Raw genomic sequence first — 10,890 nt, 5'->3', positions numbered from 1 at the left:
TTGGCCCTATACTGCGACGACTACACTGACATCGATTTAGCTGCTATTCGGTACATAGAAGGAATCTTAAGGATTCACACGCTTCCGATCACTGACCCCGAGAGGGAGTTGTTCTAGGCAAATGCCAGCCCTCACACGACGCAGACCTTTATTCAGTATCATTAGAATGAGAGCGTTACAGTGCTTCCGTGTCCTCCTGACCTCAACCTATCTAACATTTGTGGGATTACCTCAGCCGACGCGTACGTCAACGTCAACCTGCGCCCACAGGCGTTAGAGCAACTGTCGGAGGTATTGCAAGAAGAATGGGGCAGAAGTCTACAAGATGGCATTAAAAACTAATACAGCCCTGTCTGACACGCTGCAGAGCAGTTTTGGGTGCTCATGGTGGCCAAGTGAGATATTGACAAAAACGCTCAACTAGAAATGGACGGCCTTCACTTCTTGAACTTTTTTTATATACTATACAAGTCAAGAGACATTAAATGAGCTTATACATGTACTTTGAAATTTGGATGCTACAGATCCAGTATATTGCATGTGTTACCTCACTTTAATAATTAGCAGGTAAATTCATAACAAAACACCTATTCGCTTCTTTTTGGATAAGTATATTTTGACTGGTTGCCTGAATAATTTTCCCAACTTTAACACGTCTGTAATCCTCTCTTCCCATGTCCAAAACGTTGAAACATCAACAACAAACTTTCTGAGCCCCGCGTTCGAACATCCTCCATTTTGTATTCAGGGAGCAGACGGATCATACAATACAATGTATTATCAAAGACTGGCACTGTAACTGGTGGTAAGCGAAGGAGTAGATTAGGCTAGGCTAGTCTATACATCAGAGATTCGGGTGAGGAAGAACCATAGGGCTCCTTTGTGTGTATTTCATGCATCTAAAACTAAGAAGTAATAAACACCTTTGTCCCTTTGGTAAAATATCTACACAATCGAAAGCCTTTCTAAAATCAACAAGGCCACAAACAAATTTATTTCAAGCACTATAAGATACAAACATTCGCTGTCAAATTGGTTAAATTCTAAGAATATTATGACTGCTAAGTCTGTAGCAATTTATCTCAAACATGTTTTCACTCTGCATGGGCAGCCATAAATGCAACTATGCAGTAAACCATATATTCCCGTGACTTGCATGATATTTCGTAACAACAATTGTAATGCAGGCCTTAAGGCCAGAATTGCAGAATCTACTGAAACTAAATCTGAATCTGAATAGGTAAAATGTCTTTGTACACTTTACCATATACATGCCATTCAATCAACTAAAATGATTTCATCCATTTTTGTATGACAATCCGCCTTGATTATCTAGAGCAAAACTCGCATTTAAAATAGCATTGACCATAGATAGCCTATTAAAGCATCCGCTCTTCAGCCGAATACTTGTGTTCGATTACTCACATTTGTAGAGTATGTGAATTCTATTTCTGGTGATGCACATGTTAGTGTAGTATTGAAGACGACAAAGCCACGCCCTCTCACGTCCACCATAAGCGAAAGTTTACATTTTCTAATGAACCCAAGTTTTTCCTTTACTAATGTGCCCTTGAAAAGACGTGTATTGCAACTGTTTCATATAATGTGTAGAAGTGCACTACGACGGATCCAAATAAACATTCGCGAAAAGGAACCAGGAAGTAAACGTTAAACATCGTACATTCAAAAGAACCACACGGTCCTGTGGTGTAATAGCCCGTATGCCCCCTATTCATTACGAGCAGGTTTAGAATACGACTCTCGCAACCTTTTCAAAAAGTCAGACGTAAACGCATGCTCTTTTTTGGTCCCAGGTCTTACAGTCGGTTTGAAGAATTGTGTATTCCAGTCATAAGTACATAGGTTCAAACTTTAGAAACAATATTTTCTTTCACCGTTTACAAAAAGAATATATAAAAGAAGAGATAAAATCATACAACTATTATCAGACTGATATTTTACTGACATGGCGACAATCGCTAACCGGGTTGGCGGATGGTTAGCCTAGTTCAGACGTTCGCTCGTCACGTCGAAGACCTGGGTTCGATTCCCTGCACTGACACAATGTGTGAAGCCCATACCTGGTGTTCTCGTCTATGGTATTGTTTGAATATCTCCAAAAGCAGCGTAAACCTAAAGTCAAGATCTCGATAACTCAACAATGAGGCATTGTACGTCCGCTTGTTTCAATGTTGCAAACGAGTTAGGATAGATAACTCTGCTTGGGAGCAATCATTTACTGGTATGTCATAATTGAATTTATCCCACCCGACTTGGAATAACATCTTCATTGTATTAGATAATGTTCTTAGCACTAATATCTTTGATTTAGTATGTTATTATTAGGACTACAGATTAAGATTATATATACATTCTGCTGTTCAAATTTCCGCAAGGATACCTCCCTTCAAAGATGGCAGCCTCCTTGCACCACATTTGATCATACGATCGTGATTAGTTGATGTCCCACGTATGCAGTTGTCGAATTGTGTCACTGTGCGTCACATAGGCCATGGTCATGATGATGCAGGCGGAGCGATTCTCTGTAGTTGTTATCCATTTGTTGTTTATTTAGGCACTTGATTCTTGGTGCTTGGCGACTGATCAGAGCACACCTACACGGCTAGAGAATCCTGATACATGTTGACTGCTGGATGAACTTTGCTCAGCCTTCGTTTAAACCATTCCACAGTAGGTTTAGTTTACTATGTTCTTTTCTTGTATTTTATCGCATGACAATACACTAACACTAGGCTGAGGTCGATTTAAGATGTGTGCATGATGAGTGAATTGTGAAATGTATCTAATTATTTGAATTTGAATTTAAATATTAATATATTAATTTTCATACTCATAGTCTATATAGATCATGTTCACAATTAAGTTTCTTATATCTGCAGTTAATGTGATTTCCTTTTCTCAGTCTTTCAGACCATAACACATTAACTACTGTGATTAATTACATGTGATTTGACCATGGCCAAGTTCGTTCCTCCCCGACGGAAGAAGAGAGTATTCTGCAGTAAGGAATCCCCATTTCCTGTCCCTATTGAAAGCATTACCCATGAATCTGTTGGCCCTGAGCAGTGGTTCTACTACACAGCATACCTCACTGGCAACACTGTTACAGTCAGACACTCAGGAGATATCAACTTCTTGTTTAAGATGGTGAGTCGATTGGAATAAAGAATTGTGAGTGTAAATATGAAGACATGTGTGTAATTTTGTTTTATTTGTTTGCTGTTTTATGAAACATTGAGAAATGTCGTAGTATATGATTTAATCTCACAACCAGTGCAGTGGTGTTTCACATTCCTTTGTAGGGATTCTTTGGAAAGGGCAACCTGTCCCGATCACAGCCTGAATTTAATCATAGATACCGTACAGCACGTGTTCCAAACCCAGCTGATGTAGACAGCATCATCCAGCCACGGGTCCTCAGTCACAGGGTGTAAGTGTCAATTGTTCAGCTGCAGTCATTGATCAGCAAGCAATCCATTAGAAATAGCAAGAAGTGACTACAAAATATTGATCATTTGTTAAACAACTTTTTATTCGAGTGTCAAAAATTATGAGATGAATCAGCAGAGTTGGTCTGTCGATTTCACGCGACTATGTACAATTTTGTTTTGTTGCAGTTATTAGACTTTGTGTTAATGAGCGATTCATAAGTCTCAATTGAAATGAAATGGACTGTAGCTGTAGTACTTTCTTTTAACTGCAGAATTTTATACCCTTTGAACATATTTGTTGTCAACATACAATTTTCTCTCTGCATTATATGACTGAAATACTGCTGTGACAATACATTTTAACTCACGCATTGATGTTATTATTTTGACATCAGGTTCAAACAGCACATGAAGTGGGCTGGGACAAATGTAGCTGATGAACCATCAGACTTTTCATCAGAGGACGATATAGGCATGATGGATGGCCTGGACGATCAGGTCACAGCTGACACCAAGCCAACCCAAGGAGAAGAGGATCTACATATGTCAAATACGAGGAATAGAGATGTTTCCTATGACTCACAGTCAGTGTCAATCACAAAGGGTACTGAGGTCAAAGATTTAGAGGAGGAGAAGCAAGCAGAAGGCTGGATTGATAAAAAAGAAGATAGGACTGAGGCATCATGGGACACCACAGAAGATGCAGAGTTCTGGGGGAATAGTGAGAGTGAGAGTGTAACAGAGAAGGTGGGGGATGCTTGGTCTACAGAAGGGGCAGATGTAGAGTTCTGGGGGGAAGGTGGGAGTGAGGATGTCAGGCAGAAGGATGGGGATGCTTGGACTACAGAAGGGGCAGATGCAGAGTTTTGGGGCGAGGGGGGTAGTGGGGATGTCAAGCAGAAGGATGGGGATGGTTGGACTACAGAAGGGGCAGACGCAGAGTTTTGGGGCGAGGGTGGGAGTGGAGATGTCAAGCAGAAGGAGGGGGATGGAGAACAACCTGAAGTGATGGAGGTGAGAGAGAATCCAAATGAAGACAGGCTGATGACTGTAGAACCATCCAAGTCAGAATCTGGAAACAATAAAGCAACTGTGATAAATGCCCAGACTGAGGGCAGCCATGACTGTCATAATGAAACGTGTGATATGAATTCTGTGTCAGACAATGGGACATCAGATAGAGCAAATGTTAATAACAAACAAATTTCAAATGCAGAAACAGTTCAGACAGAGGCAAATATTCCTGAAGGAGAATCATTACGTCCAGGGGAAACCAGCCATAGGGACCTTATTCATGAAGATAGTATGCAGCAAGGATCTGTCGAAAATGGTCAGTGCAATGACCTTGACCCTGTAGAATATGACCCCTTATGTCACAGTGATGATCTTGATGGGGATGTGTTTGTGATGGCTGACAGTGATGATAATCAGACAAGACATAGAAAGACAAGAAAGAAGAAATGGCGTCCTGTATTAAAGAAAGATCCATACCCAGTTGTTGAACATCTCCTGCTTAGCTTTGAGGAGGTAAGTTTGGGGTTTCCTTCAACATTAGGCTGATTTTCCTGAATAACTCTCCACAACCCATACAAGATGGGTAAATGGATGACAGCTTCTTCTTCATTGTATAACATGACGTTTCAGGGCTACTTTTTGCCCCTTCTTCAGGTGATTGAATAAAGAAGAAGTTGTCATCCATATACTCATCTTATATATTTACCAAGTTCTAAACGTCTCTCAAGAATCTTATCAAGGACCCCATTTCTTAAAACGATCTTAGTACTAAGATGATCACATTCGCAATTTCTATAATTAAGCATTAACAGCTGAATAGTAGAACAGATCCTGGAAAATGCTTTACTCACACAATCATTCAAAGTCCCACAGATAATAGTTGTCAGCAGACATTTAAACCTTCAGTAGCTTCACGGAAGATTACAATTTATCAACATGTTCATGGTTATTCTGATTTCACTTACTTGTTTCTTCCAGACATTTTTCCTGTCTTATGGCCTGGGATGTTTGGTAGTAACCGATGAAAAACAGGTAATTTGACATCTAAAGCATCTCACTGTCAGAGTTATGCCCCTTATATACCAGGATTTGCTCGTTTGAATCTGCCATTATGATATGCCTTGTTTATTTATTCACTTGCCTAATGATGTTGTTTTGTTTTGGGTCAACAGGTTTGTAAATCTCTATCACCTGCTGGGTTGGTATTGTCTTTTGTTAACTTCTTTTCATGCTTATTAGAGGCAGATATAGCTTTTTGAGAAAGAAGGGGGAGCACACTTTTCATGAGAGTTTCTATGGTCGTTTAATAAACATGGTGATAAACTTTCAGCACAAAAATGGGAGTGCTCACTCATACACCCCCATCCTCACTCTCTAGACCCACCTATGCTTATGTAGCGGGCACAAAATTTTCGGGTCCTGTGCTGGGATTCGAATGACGGACCTTTTGATCGGAAGTCGGATGCCTTCTCTACATGACCAAAAAAGTGAACCCCTTCAGTAAGTTGGCATGGTAAGGATGTCATCTGTGTGATGACTCCACGCCCTGCTACATACTCCTCCGTCAACAGAAGACATGTCCTGAGCGGCATAGTTGGGTGCTGAGGCTTATGTTCAAATTCAAACAGTGTTCGCTACATTCCGATCTGAAGTTGGACACCTTGTCCACATGACCAAAGGTGTACACTCCCGTCAGCAAGCTGACAAGGTAAGGATGTCATCTGTCGGATGACTCCATGCCCTGCTGCAGTTTGTTTCGTCAGTTTCCATCTTGAAATACAAGGCCAAACAACTAGTTGATGAACATAACATAAATATACTATTGGACTGCTTAATGTTGTTGTGGATCATGATGACATACGGAGGATGACAAAGACATGTGTTCATGAATTTCCATTATTTGTCCATGGCTCAAATAAATACTATCCATGAGACTTTCCCAGCAATCAGCCACAGACTATGAAGAGTGGTGACAGTTTGGATATGAGCGCGTCATTGTGTACAATGAAATGTCCATGATGCAGATAGTATTATTTGTAGCCAAAATGCCAGGGTAAACAAATACTATGATAAAGGTGAAAGAATATACATATATACATCTTCGAGAAGCACAAGTTTCACTGTATTATGTTAATGAAAGCCAACATTATACACATTATAAGATAAAGGTTTGTAACTGCAGCGATGGTTACATGTTTTTTTGCTATAGAGAAACCTCAGTCTATCATCTCTATGGCAACGGTTCTGTTCATCTCGAGCTGACTTCCGCGCCAAGTATATTGCCTACCACTATTACCGCAGCAAGGGATGGGTGCCAAAAACAGGCCTGAAATTCGGATGTGACTTCAGTAGGTATTTCTTAAAGAATTTGACATCCATTAGTCCTCAGTGGGAATTTACATGTGTGTTCGTTCTAAATCCCATTTAAAACTAGAGACAACCTTGAGATTTGTAAAATATGTACATACATATAATGCAACTAGGTGCACTCCACGCAACTTAGGACTGACCCCGTAACACCAAGCTGTATGGTGTTGATTGTTTACACACTGCACTGACCATCATATGGTGTTTCTGCAGTAGTGTACAAAGAGGGACCCCCCTTCTACCATGGCAGCTACTCAGTGCTGGTTCGACTCGTGGATGAGGAAACGCTTACAGAACACCCTGATTACGCCCACAGACCTCTGTCATGGATATCCCTAGCTGGACTGAATCGCATCACAGAACATGTGGCCAAGGTAGAGACATTGTCTTCATCTCCATATTGTTTGACATTTGTCATACAGTCCCTTGGTTGCCTAATCTACACTGCTATTTAGGCTATAGTTGCGTTATAGTGTAATATCTTATGATCTCATGGAATAATTCTAGGCAGATTACCTGCCAAATAACTATGTTTGTCATATAACTATGAAAAAGGATCAGGTGGTGCGGGGATTTGTCTGATATAATGTAATTGTGAAGCTTTTGACAGGATCTTTGCTCATGCTTTCAGACACAGGTTTGTCTGATCCAGACTGATCAACATACTTATGTAAAACCACAGTAAATGTAAATTACGGGAAAGTGTTTAGTATGAACATGAAAGGTTGGAAGGAAAATGGATTGTTTACAAATATCTTTGGTAGGACATACATATTATTTGACCAACAAACATTCTGTATTTACTTGCTACAAAGTTGTAGTAGCAGTTGCCATCAGTCACATATTGTGATCTTGATCATTAAGGACTATTGTCATATGTTATTTTCAAGAATGTACCTGCTTTTTTCATGTTTTCAAATATTAATTTGTATTGATCGTTTTCTGTTATTGTTTCTTTAACCTGTTTAATATCTTGAAAAAACATTCACACAATGATCTACTGTAGTAACCCAACTCAGCTGCTGTTTCTTTTTACAGGAGCTCTTGATTTGCTATGTTATTAAACCAAGGGGAGTAAACGAGGAAAGCCTCATGTCTCCAGCCTGCATACCACAATTTAAAGTTCAGGTGAGGATTTGGTCCTGATTGATGCGTACAGAGTCGTCTTGCTCTCAATCACCTCACAGGAGGTAGTGTCTGCCCTCATTAGAGTCTCCAATCCCTGAGGCTAAATTGTCTATTTGATGTGTCTCCTCTTCTAATGATGAGCTGGAAGCTTTGGTGACACACAGTATTTGCTGTGATACTCACCCTGCTCCAATATACACCTGACTAACTTCTAGACTGATCTGTCAGCAGTCTGTATAACGCTGCATGAAAACACTAAATGTTTCTCTGGCACACAGTTTATTCATTAACGACAAGGGCGGTTGGACTCTTAGTTTTTGTTCAAGTTTTTATGGTAAAAAAGCGACGAGGGAGGAACATATATACCTTCTTTTTTTTTGTTTGGTCTCAGAAATCCAGCTTGGCAAGTTTAGCACGTGTTAATGAGTGGTAGATTCAGTCACAATCATTCTTGCAGACACTCATTCTTATAATAAACAAGAAACACGACAAATGAATGATTGGGACATGGCAAAGTCAAAATTATTTTTTATGGCAATAAAAAATTGTTACATGCACAAATAGAAGTGATGTGCCACTGCCTTAGAAACGTTTCACTGTTTTTATTCAGCCTAAGTGCTCACCAATGACACCAAAATACATTTTAACAGTCCCTTGTTTCTATTTGTGTATACTGAGATGGTCTCTGATGTTCATGATAGGAATTACCTGTGAGGATCTGGGGTAGAACTGATCTTCAGTTACCCATGCTTGTGGCAAGAGGCGACTATTAACAGGATCAGGTGGTCAGACTCACTGACTTGGTTGCAACATCATCATATCTCAATTACATTAATGCTGTAGATCACTAGATTGTCTGGTCCAGACTCAACTATGGACAGACCACAACCACATATCTGGAATATTGCTGGGTGCAGCCTAAAACTATACTCACTCACTCATTCACTCATGATGGGAATGAATGTACATGTACTTGCAACAGGAGAATTATAAGAATATTATCATTGACTCAGAAATATATTTTTCACTAAGTATTAGGAATATACACACTTTTTCCTTCATGTTCTTATATGAATTTGTCTTGGTTCCAGGAAATCCTGGTGACCAGATGGGTGTCATCACAAGAGAGGCAGGAGAAGGAGGTTGAAGAGTTTCCTTGACCTTGAGGCCTGTCGTCACATCGTGGACTTTGATTTATGCCAGTGTCAATGCAGTCATTGGCATATGAATGTTGACTGCTGCCACAGGAGTACCGAGATATTTATAATGGAGACACTGAGGTGTTGAGAGGAGACGACGGGTCCAGTTCATGATGACAGTGTATCAGTCAGAACACAGTGTGACCACACACTTCTCATTGAGCTCTGATGTCAGCGCTGACGTAGATACAAGCATGGAGTACTGGAGGCTTGTTTGCCTAAGTATTTTCAGGGAGACTTAGAGATAAGCATGATGTACTGGGAAGAGATACCAGCAAGGATAGTCTTGACATCTGTACTACTGACCTAGCAGGAGACAACTAAATTCTGATGAGGACAAGGAAACATCCTCTAATAGTAGTCCTCAATTTGCAGTCAGATAAATCGGAATAAAACTAATTGAGTATGTAACAGTTGTAAACATTTTCTCTTTTAGAACTTGTGAAATATTATTTCAACCAGGGCCTATAATTTCGAAGCTCTCTTATGGCTAATATGATCATAAGTTACTGTTAATACATGGCATTTAAGACTATCTTAGCACTAAGAGAGCCTCGAAAATCTAGACACAGGTCTCTAAATATGTAAAATGTTTTACACTTGAAAATGATACAAGAACCTGTATCGAAACGTTGTGTTCTAATATTAAAGAAGTTGTCATCCATACACACTTCTTCTCTAACAAATTGATTTATGACTCGTGTGCCGAGTCCTGTGTCTGCCACATTGTGTAATAAGGCAAGTGTGATACACATGACATGTTTTTGTGTCTGTGGGTTGCAAACAAACTACATCCATTACCCTTGGATTTGACGGAAACTGGTGTGCACTCTTGTCAGTTTCAAGTCCTGCTTTGTACTTGGATGAATGAGATGATTTTTATTGGATCGAACGCAAATTCAGAGAACATGTATTTACAAAACCCAACATCTCTTTTATACGTTCTTTATGGATAACAACTTCTTCTAGTGTATATGATTTTGTTTGACAACGGTATATGAATCCATACTGAAACGACACATCAAGTACAATAAAAGAAGTTGTTATCCAACAAGAATCTTACTTTCTTGTGACTCGTCATACTTCCAAAATGCCCATCAAACAGATCATCATTTGCGTATCAGCAAATGAACCAGTCAATCATGTCAAAACATTGATTACAGAGCAGTCTCGTTTCCTGTGTACTTGGTTCCTTCTTATTGCGCAACCTATTGCGATAACCAGTCCAGAATTCTTAGACTATGTCATTTAACTGGATGCGTAAATCATCAATCTGATTGTGCGTTGCAGATCTACGCTGAATAAGCGCAAAAAACACCTAACAGGTTTAACCAGTTAGCCAGATGCATTTTGAATCACTTTACCACCTCATCAAACATGGGCAGTTTTGATTCCATAGTTGCCTGAACTTCCATTGCCCGAACTTCGCCATGAAATATAGAAAGACGGTGTTATTTAAGTTTAAAATTTCAGTTGATTTGTAAATACCATTTTCTTATGAAATAAAGAATTGGAATTCAGTTTAACCAGAGCGGGAACGGGAAAATTCGGATCGGCTAAAAACGTAGGTCAGTGTCTGAATAGGTTAATGAGACTTATGTATGGGAAGCCGTCGTTACACTGGAGTGCACACCCGCTCTCCTACCCAGTGTTCCACGCGGCGAGCCATGTTATGTTATGCGAAGTCATCGCTAAAGGCGAAAAGGATATTTCAGGCTACAATCTTATCA

At 39.8% G+C, this 10,890-nt stretch overlaps 2 protein-coding genes across 2 annotated transcripts in view; one reads left to right on the top strand and one right to left on the bottom strand.

The window, feature by feature from the left end:
- LOC137277575 (V-type proton ATPase subunit H-like) overlaps positions 1 to 10,890 on the bottom strand; it is a 100,676-nt gene that overhangs the window by 58,681 nt on the left and 31,105 nt on the right. The gene's annotated exons all lie outside the window — the stretch shown is intronic.
- On the top strand, positions 2,394 to 9,828 carry LOC137279267 (tRNA-splicing endonuclease subunit Sen2-like). The gene is made up of 9 exons (XM_067811774.1): positions 2,394 to 2,691; positions 2,924 to 3,168; positions 3,324 to 3,451; positions 3,848 to 4,979; positions 5,445 to 5,498; positions 6,676 to 6,814; positions 7,047 to 7,207; positions 7,872 to 7,961; positions 9,053 to 9,828. Exons 2-9 carry the CDS (start codon positions 2,977 to 2,979, stop codon positions 9,119 to 9,121), a joined length of 1,965 nt encoding a protein of 654 aa, XP_067667875.1. The 5' UTR covers positions 2,394 to 2,691; positions 2,924 to 2,976; the 3' UTR covers positions 9,122 to 9,828.

This window comes from Haliotis asinina, chromosome 3 (genome assembly GCF_037392515.1).
Source record: "Haliotis asinina isolate JCU_RB_2024 chromosome 3, JCU_Hal_asi_v2, whole genome shotgun sequence".
Taxonomy (NCBI): Eukaryota; Metazoa; Mollusca; class Gastropoda; order Lepetellida; family Haliotidae; genus Haliotis; species Haliotis asinina.
This window is presented reverse-complemented; position numbering and strand designations above follow the sequence as displayed.

Bases quoted from the DNA above. Each gene is read 5' to 3' on its own strand.
- LOC137279267 (XM_067811774.1), top strand. From the start codon at position 2,977: ATGGCCAAGTTCGTTCCTCCCCGACGGAAGAAGAGAGTATTCTGCAGT. The intron at 6,815-7,046 runs GTAGGTATTTCT...GTGTTTCTGCAG, and splicing joins GAAATTCGGATGTGACTTCA to TAGTGTACAAAGAGGGACCC. The intron at 7,208-7,871 runs GTAGAGACATTG...TTCTTTTTACAG, and splicing joins TCACAGAACATGTGGCCAAG to GAGCTCTTGATTTGCTATGT.